Source organism: Anolis sagrei, chromosome 4 (genome assembly GCF_037176765.1).
Source record: "Anolis sagrei isolate rAnoSag1 chromosome 4, rAnoSag1.mat, whole genome shotgun sequence".
NCBI classification, from domain to species: Eukaryota; Metazoa; Chordata; class Lepidosauria; order Squamata; family Dactyloidae; genus Anolis; species Anolis sagrei.
In genome coordinates, this window is record NC_090024.1 from 45,500,687 (window position 1) to 45,528,160 (window position 27,474).

The 27,474-nt window shown below is 40.1% G+C and overlaps 1 protein-coding gene across 2 annotated transcripts; it reads right to left on the reverse strand.

The window, feature by feature from the left end:
- Nucleotides 1-684: 684 nt before the first annotated feature.
- Nucleotides 685-27,305, reverse strand: ADHFE1 (alcohol dehydrogenase iron containing 1). Of its 2 annotated transcripts, XM_060775405.2 has the most exons (14): nt 27,192-27,305; nt 24,482-24,519; nt 15,985-16,028; nt 15,717-15,770; nt 14,564-14,718; nt 13,636-13,832; nt 11,985-12,062; nt 10,047-10,152; nt 8,418-8,570; nt 7,289-7,387; nt 6,720-6,798; nt 6,494-6,590; nt 4,304-4,461; nt 685-1,340 (listed from the first exon to the last, which is right to left on the reverse strand). In XM_060775405.2, the coding sequence occupies exons 1-14, from the start codon at nt 27,245-27,247 to the stop codon at nt 1,257-1,259; spliced, it is 1,398 nt and encodes a 465-aa protein (XP_060631388.2). In that variant the 5' UTR covers nt 27,248-27,305; the 3' UTR covers nt 685-1,256. The 2 variants fall into 2 exon arrangements, with proteins under 2 accessions (XP_060631388.2, XP_067323503.1); XM_067467402.1 differs by lacking the exons at nt 24,482-24,519; nt 27,192-27,305 and adding an exon at nt 16,522-16,915.
- Between the last annotated feature and the right edge of the window lie 169 nt (nt 27,306-27,474).

Below are 27,474 nucleotides of genomic sequence, written 5' to 3' on the forward strand. Positions count from 1 at the left end.
TCTTAAGCTCTAACTCAAATTGCATCAATTACTATATCTATCAGTAGTATATCTTCAAGATTGAGAGTCCTACAAAGGTTTTATAGGAATATGGTGTTCTAAATCCAAAAATGACCTTGAAATTTTCCTCACAACTTGCTTTGACTGTATCCCACTTTCCTTATGTTGGTCTATGACCGTAATAAAGATTTTTGATTTGATTTATGTTGTAATATGTGACTGAGATTAGTATGGGCGAAAGAAATGTGTGTGATATTTTTATTGTGTTTTTCGAATCCAGTACCTCAAGCTACAATATCGAAAAAAGCATTTTCCTTGTGGCCCTGTGAAAATTCCAATGAGAATGTCCAATGCACGTGTTCATTAGCTTTTGGCAGCTGAAACACGGTTATTATAGTATAAGTATACCTTCAAGTTATTTCTGACATATGGCAACCTTAATTTATTCAAAGGGAGGCTGCCTTTCTTTGAGGCTGAGAGTATGAACTTCCTGATGAGAGAGTTTCCATTGTTGTGCGTGGATTTGAATCCTGATCTCTAGAGTCATAGTACAATGCTCAAACATCTACACCATGTTAGCTGAAATTGAAACATGCACTTACTTATTCTGTCTCTTACTTATTTTTCCAAACATTTTTGAAAAAGCCTGAGTCCAAAAAAATACTGAAACCAAAGGAAAGCATATTGCTATATCAGTGCATCTTTGTTTATTCACCAGTCTGAAAACAACTGATGCCACCGTCTCCACCTCTCGCCCGCCCCTTTTACAAGAAGTAAATTGACTTACAGACCTACATCCTATATGCTGCCATAAAAAGGTCCTAACATAGAATGGGTGAGTAACAGCCTATTTGAGGCAAGTCTTCAAGGTAGTCATAAAAACAACAACAAAAAGTGTCCTTTAAAAAAAATGGTGTCCTGAATTAGAAATGCCTCTAGCGGACAGAGTTCTCTCAACTTGGAAAGGTTTACTCTTGATAAAGTGTTTGGCCCACTTGATATAGCAATAATAAATTGGCAACTTGGAAAATTAATTACAGTACTATATACAGATAACAAAACAAAAAAATGAAATTCATTTATGGGAGTTGAAGTTTGATGAGACACCAACCCTCTTTGGCAGAGAAGGCTGTTCCACAGGCAGGGATGAAGAAAGAAGAAACAGCCTCCGTCCTATATGGCTGGCATTCGTATGTTTTGAATAAACTTTCAATAAAAGTTACGATATTACTGAGGAAGTGCCAGTGTTTGTCAAGCTAATATAGTTTCATGGAAGCTTCAAATAGGGCAGATAATTCTTCTTCAGTTTGGGGACGTGGAGATAATTTAGTCACTCGTTCCTTAAAAAGAGAAAAATAACATGTAATTATCTAAAGGTTGTGGAAATACCAGGTTACAAATGCATGCTTAATTAGAACCAAAAGAGAAGCTGCCTTATAAAGCAATCCTACTGAAATCCATTTGGTTTCTGTGTAGTACAATATATTTTTCCAAGTGTTACAGTGCTAAGACTGCAATCTTATGCATGCCTCTTTATTATTTATTTATTTACTTCACTTGTATACTGCTCTTCTCAGCCCTCAGGCGACTCAGAGCGGTTAACAACCAATTCAACAGTACAAAACAGATCATTAGTCAATTAAAACAGCAATATCAATTAATTAACATCAAAACATCAATACAACAATACAACAAAATAACAATCCATCACGCTGAGAGGTCCAGCAGAACCAACAGGGACACACTCCCCCTGTCTAGTTCCTGGCGAAGATCATCTACTAAGGCGACCAAGACTGTTTCAGTTCCATGTCCTGGCCTAAAGACAGACTGCGTCGAATCCAGATAATCCGTGTCTTCCAATACCTGGAGTTGTGAAGCCACCACACGTTCCAGGACTTTGCCCAAGAAGGGGAGATTGGAAACTGGCCGATAGTTGTCGAATTAAGTGGGCTAAGACTTCTGACTTCTGACTACTTTTTCTACCTTTGCTCTCAAATACTTTGTCCAAGTAGGATCTTTTCCTGATGTTTGTTGTTGATGGAGCTTTCTAAAATGTGCATGGACATCCTTAAGTAATTTCAGCCATGTTCTTCCCACTGTGAGAAAAAACTTCAAAAAACAAAGACTTCAACGTCTATTAGCAATTCAGGACTTAGAATCAGAGTCATAGAGTTGGAAGAGACCACCTGGCCATCCAGTCCAATCCCCTGCCAAGGAGCAGTAAAATCGAATCGAAAGCAGCCCCAACGGATGGCTGTTCAGCCTCTGTTTAAAAGCCTCCAAAGGAGGAGCTTCCACCGCACTCAAGGGCAGAGTTCCACGTCTCAACAGCTCTCACGGTTAGGAAGTTCTTTCTAATGTTCAGGTGGAATCTCCTTTCCTGTAGCTTGAAGCCATTGTTCTGGTTCCTAGTTTCCAGGGCAGCAGAAAACAAGCCTGCTCCCTCTTCCCTATGACTTCCTCTCACATATTTATACATGGTTATCATGTCTCCTCTCATCCTTCTCTCTTTTTCAGGCTAAAAATGCCCAGCTCTTTAAGCCGTTCCTCATAGGGCTTGTTCTCCAGACTGTGGCACAGTGGGTTAAACCCCTGAAGACCGACAGGTCACAGGTTCAAATCCGGAGAGAGTGTGGAAGAGCTCCCTCTATCAGCTCCAGCTCCTCATGCGGGGACATCTCCCTTAAATTGCGGTGCCCAGAATTGGACACAATATTCCAGGTGTGGTCTGACTACTTTTTCTGCCCAGAATTCACACAAGGCTGTTCTGCACAGAGAGCAGCTTCTGTAGAACATGCTGTTTTCTGCATGGAATTACCACTTGTGAATTTTGCATGGAATACTCTTGACTGCAGCAGAGAATGTTGTTTTCTTTGCTAAACAAACATATGATTTTTGCACAGAATAAGTTTTGAACTATGAAGATTCAAAATCCAGCATTATTCCTGTGAGACTTTCTCAATATAGTCAGCTTTCCACACTCACTGGGGTTAGAGGTGCAGGGGCCCCGCAGAAGTGGAAAAAATGTAAATAAAGAACGTATTTCGTTTTCATCAGAGACAACACCTCTCTAGGAATTGCTACGTCCTTAAATCCAACAATATTGTCAACCTCTGGCAGACGTTTACCACAGGATTGCACCGGATGACTTGACAGATTCCTACAGAAACCATATCAATTCCACAAAAAGTGAAACTTACTAATTTGGAAAGATGGCTGATTCCATTATTTTAAAAAATATTTTTCAATATTATTTTCATTTCTACATGTAGTATAGTCAAAAGGGCCCAACATGAAAGAATGCAATTTCACATCTTAAAGCTATGTCTGGAGGGCTGACCTAAATAGTATCAATAATTTTTTTCCAAGTCAGATTCATAAGCATTTGCTTTCTTGCTATAATGCTCTTAATAAATATATCAGAGTGAATTATTTTGCTGCTACCACTTATAGTAGACAGATTTTTCTTTTTCGTGTCAGGAGTGATTTGAGAAACTGCAAGTTGCTTCTGGTGTGAGAGAATTGGCTGTCTGCAAGGACATTGCCCAGGGGACACCCGGATGTTTTACCATCCTGTGGGAGACTTCTCTCACGTCCCCGCATGGAAAGCTGGAGCTGATAGATGGGAGCTCACCCCACTCCCCAGATTCAAACCAGTCAGCAGTCCTGCCAGCACAAGTGTTTAACCATTGCACCACGGGGGGGGGGGGGGGGGGGTTGGGTTGAGTTCAATAGACATATTGAATTGATGGGATTTACATATATGCTGACTTACCATTCAACAATGCATTGAATGTATCTACCCTAGCTTGGACTAACCATCTCTATCTATTAGTTTCATTCTTTTTGTGTAAGTGGCAGAAAACTCCATTCAGCTGAACTGCGCATATTCTTCATGGTAGATTGATATTATGACAGATAAAGGGTCTTTGTTTTACCTGGGATGCTTCTAGGCCTCTCAGTTCAGACTTCTACATTCTCCAATTATTGTATTTTTTTAACTAGTACCTCAAACACACCCATATTCTGTGATATTAAAAACAATCAACCAACAGCAGAAAGATGACTCATCTGTGGCCTCATGTCCATTGTGATATCACCACTGAGCAAATAATGCCATCAAAGAGAAGCAGAGAAAGCAGAGGAAAGTGCAATAAAAATAAGGAGAGACCTCTAGAATACTATAATGTGACAAAGCCCTCATTCATTATTGTTTCCTACCGAAAGATGAACAAAGACAAGAAAGGGAAAAATGGAAGGAAATGTTTATTTGAAGGGATATAACCACTGCTGTTTGTCCTACCTGGGGCAATGTGCCTTTAACTAAGGCAGGGATATCAGCTGTAGAATAACCAAGAGCGGATAGGCCATCATCAACATTCAGGTCAAACAAGAATTCCCGGAGGGTGTCTGCCAAAATAAGCCCAGCATCTTTGACTTTGGAACTGCTGATGTTAGCTCCTAAAATGAGAGCAAGTAAAAAAAAGAAGAAAATTTCTCTTATTTATTGTACCACTACCCAAATAATTTGAAATGCATAAATAAGCAAAACTTGTATGGGAAGATGCACACAAGATGCATTCCTCTAAAGGTCACATCAATTAATAGATGATTAACAATTTCTCAGTTATAGTTTAGAAACACAAAACTAACTTGGAAAGCAACTATCATAAGACAGAATTCTTATGCCATTTATGTCTTTGCTAGCCAAATTACTACTAATATGGTGGCATGTGTGCAGAGGCGGCCCTAGGTAATTTTCAACGGTAAGCAAACAGTATTTTGGCACACCCCTCACCCCCAACCAATCACTGATATATATTTTCTGTTCGTCGTGGGAGTTCTGTGTGCCTTATTTGGTTCAATTCCATCATTGCTGGAGTTCAGAATGCTCTTTGATTGTAGGTGAACTATACATCCCAGTAACTACAACTTGCATATATCAAGGTCTATTTTCCCCCAAGAGCACCTCAAGAGCGCCCCTGAGCAAAATCAGCTATACTGCAAATGCTTACTTTGCATAATGGGTTGAGCCGCCCCTGCACGTGTGGGTAATGGAGAAATTAGTAGGATGGACCATAAGAGATGCATAAGAGACACTATCATGATTTTGTTGAGTAGCACTTAGGATGGCTTCTCCTAACCCAAAACATGGGGTAATCAAGGTGTAAAGCTGTCAAAGCGAGCTGCACAAGGCAGAAGAGAAGTCTGCTTTTCCATAACATGGCTTTTTACATGTCCAATTTGGACTGGTTTGTCTGTAGAAAGACAAGTGTAAATGAAAACCAAATTTGGAACGGTGTCCCCCTCCTTTTTATGTACACATAGCCCCTAGAGGACATGAGGACGCAGGACAGTGAAAGGCCATTTCAACAAAACACTATGCTCCCTTTCGTACCCCACAGTTATAGCACTATGATTCCACTTTAATTGTCATGGTTCCATCCTAGAGAATACTGGCACTTTTTCAGTCAGAGGGCTCCACTCCAGCAAACTATAAATCAGAGGATGCAGCTATGGCTTTTAAAGTGGAATCACAGTACTATAGTTGTGTATTGAAACTGATTGGGCTAATATTTATGAGCAATATAGTAAGTCTGAAAGTCTGAATCTATAGGCATCTCTCTCTCTCTCTCACACACACACACACAAACACACACACAGACACACATAGATAAAATTTGAAATGGGACTTCTTGTACCTTTAATAGTTTACAGATTCTGGAAAAGAAGGTTTAAAGTTCTGCCAGGTGGAAGTAAACAATGTCTCCTACTTTACTCCTACCCACCTTAGGTGGTGCAGTCCCATTGCAACAAAGCAATTTATTAGCTTATTGGACAACAAGAGCAGTGGAACAAATGTGCCCAGCTATGTTCCTACAGATGAATGCACAGCATTTAATTTTTCCATTACTATTTCTACTAGCCAGAAAATGGTTGTGTTGGTAACGGAATACAGCAGCTAAAAGGTGGGCTGGAGATGCTACACAGTTCCACCTGGCTGAACTCTGCCCCATGCCTTTGCTTCCATAATATGTAAAATATTTAAGGTAAGAGAACCTGGTTCCATATTCAACTTGACAACCCAGCATGCCCCCCCCTTTGTTGCTTTATCTCAGTAAGTAATTAGGTTATGAAAATAAAATATTCGCTGACACGTTGAGTCCTAGAGCAAATAGCCTTCTCCACTCAGGGACTTTTGCTTTTCTGAGGGATTCTCTCTTATCACACATTTCTTCAGCTTCTACTACAAAATTAGGAACAGTTGGTGCCTAGCCAATTGAGGAAAAATGCCACACATGGAGGTAAATGGAACAAGTTTTCAAAAACATACCAAGCTTCATTATGCCACTTTGAGAGGTCTCCAAACAAACCAAATGTTGATTTAAAATGCATTATTATGTTCTGTGTACACAGAATCTGCAAGAGCCAAATGCATCTTGATCAAGCAAGCATTTTACTTAATGCTTCAGTTTTATCAAGAGAACCATACCCAGTATTTGAGCAGCTTCCAAATGACGTTCAGGACACATTGGTGCTGTGAAAGTAAACACGGCTGGGGACGTGAGGACAACGGAAAGACCATGAGGCTGGAAGAAAGCAAAGCATATCTCACATGAATCTGACAACTGGTACTTCAAGAAGGAATCCAGAAACAACTGTAGCATTATTTTACGTAACTACAGACAAATTATTTAAGAGTCACACTGAGTTGTTACCACTAAAGAATGCTCCACACGATAATCCTTTGCTTTATAATTCTTCACCAAACCGGAAATAGGGTAAGACATGCCATGACTAGAAGGAAAAAAATAGTATTAAAATGGAAGGGAATAAGGCAATCCTCAAACAATTAGGAAAACCCTCACAGATTTTCCTATTTAGCCTAATTGATCTGTGTTGAGGCAGGTAGATGTAAGAGCTTAACAATAATACAAACGAAACAAAAATAAAACTTGTGGCCCTGATCCAGAGTTTCCATGCACCCAAAGGTTTAGTTCTGCATGTTGACAATAACAAAAGCAGAAAAAAATCTGATAGTAAAGATTTATCCTGTTTCTACTTACTGAAGTTCGTCTTCTAAATCAGGAAGCAAGCAACTATGGAATGAGAGCATTTTTGCCTACAAGGATCTTTATGAAACACACTGATTTGTTGTTGGTGCAATGGACGTGACAATACCACTTCTGATTCCTATTTGATCTGATGTCCAGGTGGATGGTAGTGGTTAGCAGAATAGCTGCAATTCATTTTGGATGATTTTCATGTCATAAAATGCTCAACTTACCACAGATGCACGCCAGCATTTCCAAAGCCAATGCCAGCAAAAGCACTTGCTAGATGCATGCTAGCCCTTGCTTCTTCATCTTCAGGGTTCCTGATGGCTCTGTCCAGAAATGCCAACAATTTAATCAAATAAAAAAATATGTGAACATGAAAAAGGCAAACTATACCATGGAGTGTTAGAGATCTGTTGTGGCACCAGCAAATTACATGGTAAAGGCACTCTGTTTTACCTGCTGTAGCTCTGGTTAAGTCCCCAGCATCTCTGGGTAAACAATTAGGGATCTTTGTCTGAGATTCCCGAGAGCTAGTGCAAAGTAGGCAACATTGTTACACATGTTGTTGATACATTCTGATTCACATAAATGAGCTTGTATACTCCTATTTTGTTTTTATACATAAAGGAAAGAAAGTCACAACTTCTAGAATTCATGAGTTATGGACAGTGGTCTTATAATCTTTCCTCAGGTGTTTATATTTCCAGACATTTTCTAGAACTCATAAGAGAATACATATCAGTAGCCATTTAGCAAAGATTATTTGCATCTACAGTTGATTTGACATAATGAAGGACATGAACCTATTGATGTCAGTATCCAAACTCAGTTCTTGCTGGAGAACATAGTTCTGTGAAGATCCCTGAACTGATTGTATATCTGTGACAGTACTGTCACACCAGGTGGACAGGTCATGGTGTGTGATTTCTGGCACATGGTTTCCACTGCATCAGTGGCCTAGCATAATAAAAGGTTTGTGTCTTTTATTTTTATGACTGTGACATCAGTTAAGCACCCTTCCATCACAAATCTCAGAATTGCTTAGCTAATATTTGTATGCTGTTCCTAAAATTTGCTTAAGGAAACCAAACTTTTATTTATGTCATGCTTTCCAGCTTCCAGAGACATTAACAAGCCTTAATACACTCTTTAGTGCCTCCAGATGGTTTTTACTACAACTCCCATAAATTTAAACTTGCATGACCAATGCAATCATGATCAATACACCTGAAGGCCTCCAAGTTGAGCCACATTATGAGAACACTCATTTATTCAAAGTTAGATGTTCATCTGCATAGCATGAGGGAGTATTTCTATTGTTAATGAAATAAATGAAGGTCCTTAGAAAAACATTACCTCTTGAAATATTTAGCAACGATCCGTAATGCTTGGATGGCCCAAACATCACTGATAGGATTACTTCCTTGATAAGCTGGTCGGTTCATTGGATTTGAAGGACAAGGACTACGCTGATGGTAGGGAAGGGCAGTATAGGATTCGAGGGCATGGCTGGCAGGTAGATGGGGAAGGAATGAAGGAAAATGCTTAAGAATTTCTTTGTAAGAATTTGTAAATCAATACTACTGAAAAACAAGAAGGTTCCCAATTTTTCTGGGGTGATTATCACAGCATCACTATGCAACATAGTTACTTTTTGTGGAGTTCCTTATGCTAGATGGAAATTCTGTATTTCAAAAAAAGTAATACTGCAAAATTTTGTCCAGCTCCCAGATAATTAATGTTTAGCATTTTTTTCCAAGCTGTGTGACAACAAGATACTGTAAGATTAAGGACTCCCAGGAGCCCTAGCCAGCTTGTTCCATGGTCAGGAATTCTGGGAGTTGGAGGCCAAAACAGCTGGAGGGACGCAGTTTGAGGATGCCTGGTTTGGTGTGTGCAACTTGCTGTCTCCCTGAGAGGCTGATGTGGTACAGAAAATCTGTGTCTTTCCCCACATTGAACCTAGAGCTTAATTTTTTTTCCTGTTCTGGACTACAACTCCTGGAATCCCTTCATCAACTGGGGAATTCTGGGAGTTGTAGTCCAAAAAGGGTTTTGCCAGCATCTGAAATTTGTAAACCAATTACAACTATCAAGCCTACTTGGTGATCTCCTTTCCAGGAAAACTACACCTGGGTGAAGCAGTGTGCTTCTGCATCTTTGGAGAAGTAGGGATGGCTATAACCATGCTACATTGCATTGACAGAGACACAAATCCTCAAATCTGAAACCACATTGACCACCGCTATAGTCATTACAAAGGGGGAACAATTTATATAACTGCCATTTTGCTGCTGTTTCCTGATAAAACTTATACGGCTTTGGCCCATTTTATCTAATTCTTCTCTCTCCACATTGCTGGGTTGTTGTAGGTTTTTCAGGCCATGTTCTAGAAGCATTTTCTCCTGACATTTCACCTGCATCTATGGCAGGCATCCTCAGAGATTGTGAGATTTGTATTCATGCCAAATTTGGTCCAGATGTAGCCCGAAAAATCTACAACCACCCAATGATTCTGGCCATGAAAGCCTTTGGCAATATATTCTCCACATTGCTCTCTTTCGCATTTAGATGCAGTAAGAAATACATTCACCCGCTACACAGGAATAATTTTTAAAAACTTACATTGGTGTCAATGAAATTTCCCAGCTTTGTTTTTCTCCCTCATCTATGAGAGGATTATCTTTAGAAAATAATCTATATTATTTAAAAATACAGTGTAAAAATAATCTGTTAGGATTCAGTGTTCTATGGGAATTGGAAATGATAATCAGTCCAATTTAGTTTTGTAGCAGGAATATATCCAGAGGAAAAATGGGATAAGAAAAGGAGGGAAGAGAGGGCAGAGAAAAGAGAAGAGAAAAGAAAAGCAAACAAGTAGATCACCCAAAAACTGAAATGTTATGTCACATTCTAAAATATTTAATTAAAAATAACCAACATGCACACATTCAAGAAATATCAGAGTGCCTTTAAAATACTTACCAAAGCACATCAAAGCCAGTATTAGCTGTCACACGCTCAGGCATAGAAAGAGTATGTAGAGGGTCAATTACCCCCAATAAGGGCTTAATAGCTCTAGAAGCAATGCCTAAACATGGAAATTATATACCTGTCAATCTATAATAAATAACTCTTCTAAAAGCATTTTGCAGTAATATAAAAACACTAATCACACACACTAGTAGGGATTTAAGGGATTCCCATGGAAAGAAGGGCAACTTGTAAACATCTTAGTCTTCTAATAAGACAAATCCTTTGTTAAATTAATGTCAGTGGTATTAAGCAGAAAACAAGAATGTTTGTTCTGGGATTCTCTTGAGCCCAACTCCATACTATATTAAACATGCAGCCTTAGATACCATTTTTTTTTATAAATCTACTATGTGTCAGGCTCTAATTTAGATGAGGACCAGCATGCGTATGTGGTGAAGATTTCAACTTTTTATATGATTTGATTTTCCATTGAAAATATCCCTCTGAACATGAGTTAACAAGGTATCAATGGAGCATTTGTCCCCTTTTTCATGCCTCCAGCAGAATGTTGTCCATATTTTTAAATAAAAGCCAGATGATAGAAAGGTTAAAACTCAAGGCAATGCAAACTTTTTTAGAGTGAAAAAAGTTATCTTCTAATTGCATGTTGTGATTAAGTGCTTAATGTAACATATACCCTTATTTATTCAAATCTAATGCTCACCTTTTTTGGCTAAATTATCTTGCCAAAATTAGAGTACGCATTAGATTTGTGTAATAGCATAATCTTAGTGCCAAGTTAAAGCAAAAGGGGAATCTGTTTTAGGAGATCCTCTTTGAGGGATGTCACCTCTAATTTAAGGGCCACAGATCAATACTATGAGATCCTGGGATTTGTAGTTTGGTGAGGCACCAGCATTCTTTGGCAGAGAAGGCTCAAGACCTTGTCAAACTATAGCTCTCTTGGCTCCACAGCATAGCTTCACAGCACTGAACTGAGGCATTTAAAGTGGATTCATTCTACAGCATTGATGTACCCAGGGTTTTCTTTTCCATTACTGGAACCTTTGGTACTCTAACACTTTTGTGTTTTAAATAAGGAATTCTAAGTAACTGTGCTGGCTAAATTACAAAGAGGGCACATTTTGCTGCTGTGTATCACATTCAGTGGAAAATACTTTTTTTGTTTCAGAGTTTTGAAAATTGAGATGTGTATGAGATTCAATTGTGTATTAATTAGACTCAAGTAAATATCGTATTTCGGCCCTGCAGGGAAGCACCCTCCCAGTTCTGGAATGGGCACATATCTGCCCAGAAGGCCAGCTGATTTTGTATTCCTTTGGAGATCCATTGCTATGTCGGTGCAATTGCTGTTTTAATGACCCATCACCAAGGACTTTGGTACATGATGTGCCCACAACTGGTGGTTTGTGGGCACACCATGTACCATTTCCATGAAAGATTTCATCTGTGAAACCCAATCTTATATAATCTTAGCATCATAGCTTTGGAAGAGACCTCGTGGACCATCCAGTCCAACCCCCTTCCAAGAAACAGGAACATAGCATTCAAAGCACCCCTGGCAGATGGCCATCCAGCCTCTGTTTAAAAGCCTCCAAAGAATGAGCCTCCACCACACTCCAGGGCAGAGAGTTCCACAATTAGGAAGTTCTTCCTAATTTTGAGGAGGAATTTCCTTTCATGTTGTTTCAAGTTTACATCTTTCTTTGAACACACACAAAAGACAGTGGAGCACTTAAATCTTCTTCAAATGTGTTTCCCTTTTCTTTGATAGCTTTCTGCACCATGCCATTCTTATCATGCATTCGTGAATATTTCTCAATGGTTTTTCTATACAATGGAGGTCAAAGAAACTTTGGAGGGGTGGGGTTGGGAGAAGCAGTAATAATACAATTGACAAAATAGATCTGTTGATAAATTCCTTACCAGTTTTTACTTTTAGTTCTTTATAATCAAAAATAGCCACTCCAGTGGTTTCACTTCCAGTTCCAGCAGTTGTAGGTACTTTAAGAGGAAAAACAAAAAAATTTTTTGTTAGTATACGAATACTGGTTCTATTGCCAACCAATGAAAAATTAAATTTGCAGTTGCGAAATCTAGGACGTGGAGAGCAATGGCCTGATGCAATAACCCCGAATGGAGAGGACCAAGGGAAGCAACAGCTACATGAGAAAACCACGCCTGTGTAAGCTCTACTGATCTATCCTAGTTGTAACTAGCAACTGGACTTAGGCCCATTTTTAGAAAAGGAGGGAAATTGGATGGTAGTGCTTTTGGTTGCCATTTGCCATTTATCTGTACAAATCTCCTTGGACAACACTACATCATCATTTAGCTTCTCCTTGAAGAGATTTTTTGGGGGGGGGGGATTAGTTGCAGGAAGGAGAGCACTACAACACAACTGCAAATACGGGAGAACCTTTGGGAAAGTTTAGCTCTTCTCTTTAACTCTTCATTACAAAATGGCAAATTAGAGGTTTGATAATGTTTTGCTACTTTTGGCAGAGTACAGGATGGCTCTCACAGCATTTTCATAAATGCCAAAGTCAGCTCTGTACAAACAAATCTACTTAACTGATGCTCCATGTCAATGGAGTGGTGAATTGACTATAGGCAATTTCAGTCTGTTCTGAAAAGGAACTCTACACAGGGCTGAACCTGTTTTTGAGATAGGGGTTAGCATCTCAAATGACACTTTTAAAATAAAGGTGAAAGCCCAGAAGGGATTTGCCATTTCTTTGACATGAAAACCACCAGCTGCTGCTATGTAACCTCCAATACTGCACCCCAGTTCCATGCCCCCAGCATCATTTCCCTTTTTAGTGTATCTATTTCTAGGACTGACTCTATAACAATGGTTCTCAACCTGTGGGCCGCAAAAACGAAAATCTGGTCCGCAAACCTCCTTCCTCTTTATTTATTTTACTTATTTCCACTCCTTTCCACAGAGCTGAGCAGCCCTGCCCCTTTTGATACTAATTCTGGAGAGTTGTCCCTGTTCAAGTGGTCCCTGGTCAAAGTGAGCCCTAGTCAAAAAAAAGGTTGGGAACCACTGCTCTTTATCAAGGACAGCTAGAAATGAAGCTCATACATTCACCCTCCTCATTTGCAGACTTAACTTTGGCAGATCGCACTATCCATAGATTTCATTAATATGGATTTTCAAATTCTCCAGCACAACTCTTTGATCAACTGCCAAAAATTGATCATAGAATTGCATTTGAGGAATTAGATTTCTAAAAAGAGGTTCTCTCTAAATAAAAAATTAGTATTTTTATTCACATTTTTTCCCATTTACACAGGGGTCCTTATCCCCTAACCACAATAAACACGGAGGGACAACTGCACATTGTGACATAGCCAGGTCCCTCAGCCTTGAGGAGATTGTGAGTGTTACTCCCATTGTTCCCCCAAATAGTTCAAAATATTCCCAGGCAGCCTTCTAAACAAGCAAATTACAAGGCAGGCTCACTTATGATATCTGAACTGAGACTATTACATATATTATATACACACACATATTTTAAAACACAAACAAATGTACACCAAAGTTCACCCACACATTTGTTTTTTTTACCTGCAATCAATGGTTTGAGAGAGATGTTCACAGGCTTGCCTTTTCCAATGGGAGCATTAACATAATCCAAAAATTCTGATTCGGGGCTGGATGCATACAGATTGGCAGTTTTACAAGTATCTATGACCGAACCTCCACCAACAGCAACATAGGAGTCAAACTCTTCCTTTTTAGCGAACATGATGGCATCCATGAAGCTTGGTGGAAAAAAAAAGATCCTTTGATTTCCTCTATTCTGTCCCAACTCACAACTCTCAGAGGATAATCAATGCAGTTAAGACTCAAAGGAGAAATATAAAGATCTCAAAAACAAATCCATCCATGGCCAACATCTCAGCTATCAGGCCAATTTGACCACTGTCAATGATCCCAACTCCTTCCCTGCCTCAAACATGTCTTGGAGAGGCTTTAGATTCAAGTCACCCATGGACAAAATTATATCCATAAGGATTTTCCACAAGAAAATTGGGCTAGATAGGGGTACATGTGCGTTGAGGATTGAGGGACCATTTTACATAATTGAGGGAACATTTTGTTTCCGTAAATTTCCTGAAACACACTTCCAGGAGGCCTTTTTTAAGTGGAAGAAAACTCCATGTGAACTCTTCCAAAACACTTTGAGGTCTGGGAACCTCAAGGCAACACCGAACTCCTGTCCAGGGAAACAGAATTCTCACCTTTGAGCCAGATAAGTAAATCTGTTTCAGGGCAGTTTCTTACTTGACTATGAAGTGCAATAAATGTACCCATGAAATAAAAATAGGGAATACCACGAGGCTTAAGAGTAGTGCAACCATATGCCAATTAAATTGACTATTAAACTGTCAAAGCTGAAGAATTGGTATCGCTCATCAAAAGCTTTTCTTTGTAGAAGCTTAGAAATCAAGGAGTAAATGGCAGGTTGAATGACGTGACAAAGAGTAGGCACCTTTGGTCTGTTGGCTCCACTCTGACTTTGTCATACACTTGGAAGTTTATACCATTTGTGGTCAGAGAATCCAGAACTGCTTTCACAGGAGGAAGCTGAGAAAGGTTTTTATCTGTCATCACACAAACCTTTTTGGCACCCAAATTATGCAGATCCTAGAGCAAGATAACAAAAAGAGAAAAAGAACAGAAAGGGAAGCAATCCCAGAACAACAGAAAAACTTCCATAAAATACTAAACAGCCAAATATGAAACCGTCCACTTTCCACACTACATCCATCACTTTCTGATAAATCTGATATATTTGTGGAAATGCAAATCCATGTGTTGATTGCTGCAGGAATTAGGGTTGTGTCATAAAATTGGGCCCCATATGGAAGCAATGTGGAATGCCCCTAAATCCTGTATTTTTATTTTTGTGAGTAGGAATGGCCACACACAGCAGAGATCCATCAGCATTAGGATCACGGTAAAATGGCCTCAGATAACATATGAATTGCTGCAGGAATGCATCTGTTGCAAGTGTGACTGGCATTTCTTCTGGTAATCTGGTAGGAAACATTTCTATCTTTAATAGGAGCCACTGTGGTGCAATGGCTTAAACTCTTATTCTGGCTGAACTGCTGACCAAAAGGTCGGCAGTTCAAATCTGTGAGATGGGGTGAGCTCCCATCTGTCAGCTCCAGCTTCCCATGAGGGGACATGAGAGAAGCATCCCACAGGATGATAACACATTTGGGCATCTCTGGGCAACGTCTCTGCAGATCGCCAATCTCTCACAGCAGAAGCGACTTGCAGTTTCTCAAGTTGCTTTTGACACAATAAAAAAATCATTAAAAATCATCAAGCACAGATGATCCCCAAGAAAAACGAGTATGAAAATCATGATGAACATTAAACACAGTAAACACCACATGCCAGTTGTACAGGAAAATCTGGGAGAAAACATGGGGAAAATGATGCAATTGACTCCTCATTACTTTTCAAAGAGATGCATTACAGGTAACATAATTACCTGTAACATATTTCTTCCAAGATGTGATTAGGAATTAAATTTCTCCTATGTACATAGATGAAAAGTGTACATTATAGAAGAAGTGTCTTTCAAAAATTAAAGTAGTGATTCTGATGGCACCATGTAAATGATAGCTTACCATGCCCACTTCTTTAGTAACTCCTTTTCCATATCGGATATTGGAAACAGCCATCTAGAACAATTAAGAAAAACATATTTTCCCATTAAACAGTAGGACTTGTAGTTGTAACTAATAAATATCATTTCCTTTGGAGTATTAATCTACATAGGATTAATACTGGATATAGTGAATACGTCTAACATATGCATTACTTTTAATACGCGGGATATTTAACATGAACAGTGTTGTTATTTTGTTTGCAAATTGACATATTCATAAAGTTTACCTCAAAAGCATACTCTGTTTTCCCTGATGCAACATGTCCAATACCTGTAACAGTAAATATATATCAAATTTAACAAGCCATGGCTGGTTTAAAGACATTTTATCTGTTTCCAAGAAATTTATTTATTTATTTATTTACTTCATTTGTATACCGCCATTCTCAGCCCTAAGGCGACTCATAGCGGTTTACAACAAGCAAAAACAAGGCGAACAGTCAAGGCAAACACCTGTTATTATAGACAACGTGTGCAATGCACTGGTACCTGTATACAAAAATTGTATTTTCATACAAAAAGTTTCCATGTAAGCTTCAGAACTATGTGCTGAGAAAATTATTTATTAATTTATCATATCAGAAGCAAATTGAGAATACAGTTATAATGTATAGAAAAACCACAAAGTTAAAAACTTATACTAAATGTCCTTTGATCAGTAACTGGCCTCTGGTGTCGCTGTAGGAAGGTTCTCCATTGTGCATATGGCAGGGCTCAGACTGTATTGTAGTAAGTGGTTGTGGCTTGCTATTCTTCATACTCACATGTCGTGGAATACGCTTTGTAGTCCTATTTCTTAAGGCTAGCTCTGCATCTCGTGGTGCCAGAGCATAGTCTGTTCAGCACCTTCAAAGTCGCCCAGTCTTCTGTGTGCCCAGGAGGGAGTTTCTCATCCAGTATCAGCCACTGATTGAGGTTCTGGGTTTAGCCTGCCACTTTTGGACTATCATTTGCTGAAGTGTTCCTGCGAGTATCTCTGTAGATCTTAGGAAACTATTTCTTGATTTAAGGTGTTGGCTTGCTAGCTGATGTCTGAACAGAGGATGGACCGGAGATGTCAATGCCTTGGTCCTTTCATTATAGGCTGCTACTTCCCAACATGCCAAGATTACATGTGGCCAACTTTCATGGATTTAATCTTGCACAAATGTCTTCATTTGAAATCTCTTTGACAATTCTTCATTTGTAAAATAAAAAAGAAGTGGCAAATACCAAGCCACAATGGAAAAGAAATTAATTTGTTTGATATTTACAGTTGAAAGCTTTGTTCCTAAACTCAGAATTTTGGGAAATTGCTTTCCTGAACTGTAATGCTTGGAATCCACCAGATGGCATGGCAACTACCGTAAAAACCGGCATACTAGACGACTTTCTAAGCCAAGAAAGTCATCTTAAAAGTGGGGGGGTCGTCTTGTGTGCCGGCTATAAGTTCCACCACTTGAGGATGCCGAGAGCGAGGGACGGGAGCAGCCATGAGAGGCCAAAGGGAGCCTGCTGGTCTCGCAGCTCAGCTGGCCAGCCCTCCCGGCAGACCTGCCATCCTCCTCCTCCTCCCCCCCCCCCTCCCATCCCCAAGCAGCGCAGCCTGCTGCTCTTGCCCCTGCACAAGCTCAGCTGGCCACCACCCTCGCAGGCCTGCCACTTCTGCTCCTGCTCCTGCTCCTCCTCGTCCTCCTCCTGGAGGAAAAAAGGGCAGAAGAGGCTGCCCTCCACCACCCCCAAGCAGCAAAGCCTCCCATTTCCGACCAGCTCAGGCCTCTTTCTCCTGATCCATCTCCCCTCTTTGGGGTTTCTTTCCTTTCTCTTTGCTCAGCTTCTCCTTTCTTTCAGCAGCTAAGTTTTAAAGGTTTTAAAGAGCCTGCAAAGGGAGGAAGAAAAAGGTCTCTTTCCCCCGTTTTGTTTCATTTCTGCAGCCAAGAGCTAGGTAGCCTCTGCAAGGGCGAGCTTGTCTTAAAGGGGAATCGCCAGTGAGAGGGGCGAGCTAGTCTTAAAGGGGAATGCCCTCCTTAGCCTTCCCTGTTTAAGAGAGCCAGTACCATACCAAACTACAAGTCCCAGTTTTCTATCAGATTGTTTTTAATTTCAACTCTCACAATTCCTAACACCAGGCATAGGCAAAGTTTGCCCATGCCTGGTAGAGAAGCATCCTACATTTCTTCAGGGTACATCAACAGTACTGTAGAAAAACACAGAAGGTTCAGTTCTGTTGAGCACAAACTCAAATCACCAGATATACATCTGGAAAAATAACAGAAATGTTCTAAGAAAGTTTAGCTTTTGAGACATATCCAGAACATGTTTTCTTTAATAGCAGGAGAAATTAACTCATTTCCAGCCATGCCAACAATGTGTGTATTAAGTGGGAAAATCATGAACACATAGAATCATAGAATCAAAGAGTTGGAAGAGACCTCCTGGGCCATCCAGTCCAACCCCATTCTGCCAAGAAGCAGGAATATTGCATTCAAATCACCCCTGACAGATGGCCATCCAGCCTCTGTTTAAAAGCTTCCAAAGAAGGAGCCTCCACCACACTCTGGGGCAGAGAGTTCCACTGCTGAACGGCTCTCACAGTCAGGAAGTTCTTCCTCATGTTCAGATGGAATCTCCTCTCTTGTAGTTTGAAGCCATGGTTCCATTGCGTCCTAGTCTCCAAGGAAGCAGAAAGCAAGCTTGCTCCCTCCTCCTCCGTGTGGCTTCCTCTCACATATTTATACATGGCTATCATATCTCCTCTCAGCCTTCTCTTCTTCAGGCTAAACACGCCCAGCTCCTTAAGCTGCTCCTCATAGGGCTTGTTCTCCAGACCCTTGATCATTTTAGTCGCTCTCCTTTGGACACATTCCAAAAGTTTCAGGTGGCACTATTCCCCAGAGAAAATTGCAAAGTTTAGTAAATCAATATCAAAAGTTGCATTTAGATCAGGCTTTGGCCCTCCAGGTGTTCTGGATTTCAACTCCCACAATTCCTAACAGCCTACTGGCTGGGTTGCTGTGAGTTTTCCAGACTGTATAGCCATGTTCCAGAAGTTTCCTCTCCTGATGTTTTGTCCAGATCTATGGCAGGCATCCTCGGAGGTTGTGAGGTCTGTTGGAAACTTGGCAATATATCTGTGGAAAGTCCAGGGTGGGAGAAAGAACTCTTGTCTGCTTGAGGCAAGTGGGAATGTTGCCACGTGGGAATGTTGTTGATTAGCATTGAATGGCCTTGCAGCTTCAAAGCCTGGCTGCTTCCTGCCTGGGGGGATTCTTTGTTGGGAGGTATTAGCTGGTCCTAATTTTGTATTGTCTGAATTTCCCCTGCTTTTTGAGTTTTGTTTTTTATTTACTGTCCTGATTTTAGAGGGGTTTTTAAAAATACTGGTAGCCAGATTTTGTTCATTTTCATGGTTTCTTCCTTTCTGTTGAAATTGTCCACATGCTTGTGGATTTCAATGGCTTTTCTGTGGAGTCTGACATGGTGGTTGTGAGAGTGGTCCAGCATTTCTGTGTTCTCAAATACTGACTGTTAGGAATTGTGGGAGTTGAAGTCCAAAGCACCTGGAGGGCTACAGTTTGCCCATGCCTGATTTAGATCCATCTCAAAAAGGGTATATTCATCAAGCCCTTTGGGCAAGACCTTGGAAATACCTGGCTGCAGTGCAAAATCTTCTCAAGTGTTGGGTGGCTTTAAGGCAACTTCTGTCCCCTCAGTTTACCAGTATCTGCTGCATTTCCCTCCCCTGAATTATACTCGAGTCAATACGTTTCCCCAGTTTTTGGTGGTAAAATTAGGTGCCTCGGCTTATATTCGGGTCAGCTTATATTCGAGTATATATGATAACTAGAACTGGATGGCCACCTGTTGGGGGGGCTTGCATTGTGTCTTCCTGCCTGGCAGGAATGGGGTTGGACTGAACGGTCATTGAGGTCCCTTCCAACACTAAGGTTCTATTATTATTGTTATTATTATTTCTGTTATTAAGTAGAACAGGATGGCCACCTGTCGGGAGGGCTTGGACATGTGTTTCTGTCTGGCAGAATTAGGGTTAGACTGGATGGCCATTGGAGTCCCTTCCAATTCTAGGTTTCCATTATTGTTGTTGTTGGGGAAAGGACATTGGACCCAGCTCTGGTCTCACCCTAGGCAAGGTAAGATAGAAATTTATAGAAATCAAATCTGATGTTTTTATTTTTTATTTTTATTCGGTGTGCGATGGAAGAGGGGTGGTCTTATACGGCAAGTATATCCCAAACTCTATATTTTAATTGGAAAAGTTGGGGGTCGTCTTATACGCCCAGTCGTCTTATATGCCGAAATATACGGTAGTTTGGGCAGTCTGGAAATGATACTCCAGAAAATAAAATTTCTGACTAAATACTATAGGCAAAAGTTTGCCATTTCTCATTAAGCAATTGGTCTAAATACTGGAGTTGAAAAGTGGGGTAGATGGCAAGAGAAAGTATTTTATCTTTGTAGAATTGTGTAATAATGATTTCAGTAAAATAACCTGGCAGTAGTTCCTTCCCCAAACCTCTTTGTTCATCTTTGTTTTAGGAGCCCCCAGTGGCGCAGTGGATTAAACCCCTGTGCCGGCAGGACTGAAGACCGACAGGTCGCAGGTTTGAATCTGGGGAGAGCGCAGATGAGCTCCCTCTATCAGCTCCAGCTCCTCATGCGGGAACATGAGAGAAGCCTCCCACAAGGATGATAAAAACATCAAAATCATCCGGGCATCCCCTGGGCAACGTCCTTGCAGACGGCCAATTCTCTCACACCAGAAGCGACTTGCAGTTCCTCAAGTCGCTCCTGACACGACAAAAAAAATCTTTGTTTTTTAAAGCACATAATCTGTGTTTGGATCTAAAGATATTGATCCTTGGGTCTGCAGTTTTAAGGGGGGTGGTGGTCCATGGTTCTAAAGTACTTATAAAATTAGAAGGTGCTGTTGCTTTGCTTCTAAAGTGTTGTTAAACTTCTGGTGGTGAAAATTTCAGAACTCTAGCTTTCACAATTTTATTATTATTGCGTTAATGGCAATTTTTATGACAGAACCAATTAGGAGCTGCATTTATAATGAAATTTTGAAAGTTTTGTTAGAGTTCTGAAATTCTCACCACCAGAACTTTAGCAACACTTTAGAAGCAAAGCACCAGCGCCCCCTAGTTGTGTAAGTACTTTAGTACCATTTAGAACCATGGATTGCCCATGACTAGTTATATTTCTCAGCCAGAGAAGTAGCTCCTCACCAGAATGTAAACCTTGGGACACTGTCATGGCAGCTGAAATGGAATCTAGCATTAAATTAGTGAACTGTCAATGTGGCTCAAAATATGAACCAATGGATTCAAATTACATAAGGAAGAATATCTTGATTTGAAGGTGGCAGAGTTTTCTTTTTTATGTCTTGAAACAAGAGGATGGATGGCCTTCTGTTAGGAGCACTTTATTGGTGTTATTAGTTATTATTGGTTGTTAGTTTTACAATTGCTGGCAGGAGCCATGCACTGTGCAAACAGGCGATATCTATGCATGAGTAATACATCTGACTTCTCACTTATCATCTGCATGTTATATATCACTTGCACTGGGTTGTCATTTCTTTTTTGAAGCTGTCCTTCCAGATCTTGGGGAGGGGGCAGATAAAGGTTGGATTCATATTTAATCATATTTAGAGTCGGCCATTGAAAGTCAATGGTTGATTTCAATGCACCTAGTCTTAAGTAGCTCTCAGCCCTTGTTTTCTTTTAAAGTGGTGCACACATACAATAAAAAAGTATTTTCCCCAGAAAGTGAAAGCAGGCCTTTCTTAATTCAATTCAAGAGGAAACCACTTCTTCCATATGGTACCTGAATCAATTATTTCATCTTTGAATTCATGGTCAATGTGTCTACAACTACTGTGGGGCACACAGGAGTGGTGACCCAAATAATTCAACATATAAATATCTTTAAACATCCTTTTTGTGCTCTCTATTCACACATAGGTCTGCTTACCCTTGGCTACTTTTTCCACTGTCTCTTTGCCAGCCCTCTTCACGGTTGACTTCCTCTAATGTCCGAGTCTGTTGTAGTTTCTGTAATTAATTTGACATCCCAAATACACGTCCAAGCCACTTACACAATCTCCTTTTGATGGTCTGATAGATGTCCTGCTGTTGCATTATTTGGTGGAGCTAAGCTTCTGCTAAAGACTTTATTGAGCTTGAAAAATTATATTGTTTTCCCTGCAACACGTAACCTTGTAAAACACAGACTATTTCTTGGAGAGAAATCACAATAACCTCATTCATTCACAATCTCATCACTGTGGTTATTTATTTTTTTTAGAGAAAACTACATAGGATACTTGTCTAATAAAATGTTTATTGTGGCATACACAAAGTATATAACATTACCAAAACAAATAAGAGCTGGAAAAAAATCATATACGCCTGCATTACTCCAGTAATTCATAGAATCATTAAGTTGGAAGAGACCTTGTGGGCCATCCAGTCCAACCCCCTGCCAAGAAGCAGGAAAATCACATTCAAAGCACCCCCAAAGCACTAATTCAACAGTGCAAATGTTGGTAAGTGTTCATATGGCTCCCAGTGAGTCATCCTCCAAAGTAACATTTCCAGACTCTATTGCCAGCAAACCTGGCTGAAAATGCTCTGCCCTCTCAAACTTTGGCCATTTTATTTCTGCCAAGGAGCAATTTCTTCTTAGCTTCTCCACTGCTACAGGACATATGAACTCCATGATAATTCAATACTAATAAAATTATGGAAAACACACCGTCAAGTTTAACTCAGGGATACTTGAGGTAATGTCATGCCCTATTAAGTCTTGTCTTTTTAGGCAGCAGAGTAAGAAAATTATGTGGCTCAAGTTCTTTGGCTTGTGCTCTCTTATGGCTATTTAGATAACAATAGTTATGTAACCCCCGCCCCCAAGCATGCTTTTAAAGATGTTTAATACTGTTTTAATACTTGTATATTTTTATATTTTAAGTTGTATTGCTATGCTTTAGTTGTGAGCTGCTTTGAGAGAGAAAAAGCGGGATATAAATAAACACAATAATAATAATAATAATAATAATAATAATAATAATAGATGGATAGGGGAAAGTGTTTTCTATGTCTAAATTAAGTAGAAGGTAAATATTTTAATTAATTTGAGAAATGGGAACAAGTTTTTAAAATTGTCACTAAAATGGTACTGTTTCAGGTCTTTGAACTATAATTATGAAGCATTATCTTTTTAAAGTAACAATCCAAGCTTATTATGAGATGGGTCAGTCTTATAGATAACTGCACTGGCCCTATTTATTTGTTGTTGACTGTTCTGCCCAACAACTGGAAGAATTAGATCAGCACACTAACTCCTCACTTCTGCTGTCGTCCAGATGTTGAAAAGGGGAAGCAGACTTCTTACAGAAAGACAGGATTAGCCTTGCCATCAGGCAAAGTAAAAGAGCCATCCCAGGAATTTGATAGGTTCACACAGAATGGAGCTAAAAGTACTATGCATGTATAAACTGCTCTATGCCTACTAGTTTTGTAAGTGGATTCACAAGCCAAACTGATTGCCCTTTGTATATGGAGTCACCTAGGGATGGGGTAGGAATGCACCATCTTATCTTTTGTATCAGTCAGGAAAATTATTGGGCCAATCCTTTCTAAATGGAGAGGAAAGAGGTACCCCATTATTCCTCACAAGAGGATTGCAATAGAGCTACTATCTCCAGTGTTTGCACTCAAATGAGCATCAGTATCCCTGAGACACAGTTTAACTTCTTGCTGTGTAACAGAATACAAACATAGTTTGTTTCCTTTAATGATGAAATCATGAAGGAGTTAAGTATGTGGAATAAGATAGAAAGCTTCCCCAAGAATACTACTCCCAAAATCTTAAAATGGTACAGAAACATCATCATCATCATAGGTGATCACTCATGGCCCAGTATGATTGTCTTCCAAGGGTAGAGTCTTGGTGGTGGGTCCATAAGAGACTGAAGAGACTTATTATGGATCTGCATAGTCTTTCACAATGAGAACACCAATTTCCAGATTGAAAGCACTCCTGACATGGATTTGCTTGACACGCTTTTTTCTAGGCCAGTTCCTCCCTTTTCCCCTCCATTTGTGCCACTTCAAAATCCACAGCACTGTTGGAAAAATCTGATCTCCAGTTTGAGTGCTCGAGGGCCAGGGCTTCCCAGTTCTCGGTGTTTATTCCACACTTTTTAGGGTAGCTTAAAGCCCATCTTTTAATCTCTTTTTCTGTCCATCAACATTCCATTTTTGAGATGAGAGTAAAGGAACTGTTTTGGGAGATAGTGATCAGGCATTCAGATAACGTGGCCAATCCAGCAAAGTTAATGGCAGAGCATCATTGCTTCAATGCTGGTGGTCTTTGCTTCTTCTAGAATGCTGATTTTTGTTCACCAGACTTCTCAAGAGATCTGCAGGATTTTTTTGGCAGCAATGCTGATGGAATCTTTCTGGAAGTTGAGTGACGTTTGTAGATGGTCTATGTTTCACAGACGTACAATAGAGTTGGAAGGGCAATAGCTTTATAAACAAGCTTTATAAGCAGAAACCTCAGGATGCTACTAATACATCACTAAATCTCTTGGCTCTAGCTTTTGAGAACCACATTGGATAGTTGGTGTCATGTATACAGAATAGAAACTTGAATTTGGAAGGGCTTTAAACCAAGGACTACAGATGCAAAGATTCGGAAGAATTCTAGACTTACCTTGTGAATAAACATGGGAATGAGCAGGGCATGCACATCTAATGAAAAGGAAAAAGGAAATCAGTTTGTGTAATAAATGACAGAAAACTCAAGGAGTATCAGCACAATATTGTTATAAATTATTATTATTAGTAGTAGTATTATAGGGAGAAGTAATTAATAGCTTATTTCACTACTGCATCTTGCCACCTAGTGTCTCAAAGTGGTAATACTTTTTTTTCACTTACTAAAATGCTTAGCTAATGATCATACAATGTTCCAGTCTGATCTGAATATGCTTTAGTAAGATTTAATAAGACCTAGAAACTGACCAGGCCCATTTAGAAGAATAGTAAAGGAATAACAACAAAATGTCTTTTGTTATTTTAAAGACCAACACATTTGATCTAGCATTCGTTTTATCTTAATAAGACTGTACAATCCAGAAAACGTATAAACAAATGAAGAGACCCCTGTTTGGTAAGAACCAAAACTTATGTAGTTTCAGAATCTTCCTTCCCACAAAGCCACAGTGGTTAACCAGATGCTACTGAGAGGACCACAAACAGAATAGGACAATCTAGATGCTGCTGTTACTTTTTTTTTAAATCAGGAGCGACTTGAGAAACTGCAAGTCGCTTCTGGTGTGAGAGAATTGGCTGTCTGCAAGGACATTACCCAGAAAACATCCTATGGAAGGCTTCTCAAATGTCCCTGCATAGGGAGCTGGAGCTGACAGATGGGAGCTCCCTGGATTCGAATAGCCAACCTTTTGGTTTGGGACAAGGGTTTAACCTGTTGAGCCACTGGGGGCTCCTCCTGTTGTTGCTTAACAGAAAATACTGGAAAGCAAAAAGCATATTGCAACTTTTTGTGATCTGTCCTGAATCTACTAACAGCCAGATTATCCCAATATAAGAGGAGAGGAAGATTATGATATTATAGGAAACTAATTCTTATACTTAAAGTACTATCTTTGGATCTATGATAAAAAAAGTATGGATCAGTCCTACCTCCCCAAAATGTCGCATATGTAATTGATTTTGTGTTTTGATATATGTTAGAAACCAGTAAGGGGAAAAAAAAAACCCCTTCACATTTAATTACTAATGGTCATTTTCCTGTAGCTGGAAAAATGTACATTCTTACTTTTGGCATTTTTCATTATTGTATTTTAATAATGTATCTCCTAAAAGAAATGTGACCTGGAAGATATGGTGGACATGAAGGTTTCCCTTGACGTTAAGTCTAGTTGTGTCCAACTCTGTGGGGTGATGCTCATCTCCATTTCTAAGCCGAAGAGCCTGCGTTGTCCATAGACATCTCCAAAGCCATGTGGCCAGCATGACAGCATGGAGCGCCGTTACCTTGCTGCAGAAATGGTACCTATTGATCTACTCACACTTGCATGTTTTCGAAACATAAAAAAACCCCAAGATTATGGCAACAAGAAGGATTGACAACTGGAAAATAGAGGGAGAAAATGTGGAGGCCATGACAGACTTTGTATTTCTAAGTGCAAAGATTACTGCAGATGCAGACTGTGGCCAGGAAATCAGAAGACGCTTACTTCTTGGGAGGAGAGCAATGTCCAGTCTCAATAAAATAGTAAAGAGTAGAGACATCAAACTGGCAACAAAGATCCGCCTAGTCAAAGCCATGGTATTCCCTGTAGTCACCTACGGATGTGAGAGCTGGACCTTAGGGAAGGCTGAGCGAAGGAAGATCGATGCTTTTGAACTGTGGTGTTGGAGGAAAGTTCTGAGAGTGCCTTGGACTGCGAGAAGATCCAACCAGTCCATCCTCCAGGAAATAAAGCCCGGCTGCTCACTGGAGGGAAGGATACTAGAGACAAAGTTGAAGTACTTTGGCCACATCATGAGGAGACAGGAAAGCCTAGAGAAGACAATTATGCTGGGGAAAGTGGAAGGAAAAAGGAAGAGGGGCCGACCAAGGGCAAGATGGATGGATGGCATCCTTGAAGTGACTGGACTGACCTTGAAGGAGCTGGGGGTGGTGACGGCCGACAGGGAGCTCTGGCGTGGGCTGGTCCATGAGGTCACGAAGAGTCGGAGACGACTGAACGAATGAACAACAAGGTTGGCAGAAGCTGGGCCAAACAGCGGGAGCTCACTCCGCTCCCTGGAGATAATAGAAATACAGTGGATATCTACCTACATATATACAATAGAGCAAGTATAGTGTAGCTGTTAATCTGAGTCAAGGAAAGAAGGGTTGGGGAAGTCACACTCTCAGCCTCAAATGAAGGCAATGGCAAACCTCTTCTGAATAAACCTTGCCAAGAAAATAATCTGCAGGAAACTGCAGGAAATAATCTGAAATCAACATGAAGATACAAAACAAAAATATTTACATGTTGTGTCTGTCTGCCCTTTGCGCCCATAAAAAACCCTGTAACCTGCTACATACTTTGAGCAAGTCTCAAAGATCATTCCTGTGATAAAAACACTTTTTTGAAACATTCTTTCTTCTTGCCTGTTTTCTTACAAGGCTACTTGTAAGAAAAGTTTACAACTTCTGAAAGAGTCACAGTTCTAAAAATAAAGTTTTTTTTCACTCTACGAACTGAAGATTTCTCAAGTATTAAAAAGAAGGAAACTGCAGTGTTTGTGTTTTGAAGGTTATAAAGGTGCTGTGTTTGGGAAGATAGCTTTATGAGAGCCATTCAGACAGGAGCAAGCAGAGAATGGGAGCAGACAGAAACACTCACGAGGCTCGGTGCAGTTGCTTCAACAAAAGAGCCACCCTCTCCCGTCCTCCTGCCATGGCTCCGGCAGACTTTTCTTGGGCCAGCAAGGCATGACGGGAAGGACAGTGTAAACAGCAAGAGAGAGAGGTTGGTTGTTCCTTTGGAACAGCTCACTGAACAGGATCAGATTACTAGCAGAATAGCATGGAAGTCTTTAAACACAATACAGACAGGATGATCCCTGGATCCACAAGGGATATGTTCCAAGACATCCTATTAGTAACTTGAAACTTGTATAACAGTG

What these genes read in the sequence shown, in the direction of transcription:
- ADHFE1 (XM_060775405.2), bottom strand. Translation starts at nt 27,247, where the DNA reads ATGGCAGGAGGACGGGAGAGGGTGGCTCTTTTGTTGAAGCAACTGCAC. An exon ending in GTGGAGCCAACAGACCAAAG is followed by an intron (nt 13,833 to 14,563) that starts GTGCCTACTCTT and finishes TTTTCCACCAAG; the next exon opens with CTTCATGGATGCCATCATGT. An exon ending in GTGTGGAGCATTCTTTAGTG is followed by an intron (nt 6,591 to 6,719) that starts GTAACAACTCAG and finishes GCTTTCTTCCAG; the next exon opens with CCTCATGGTCTTTCCGTTGT.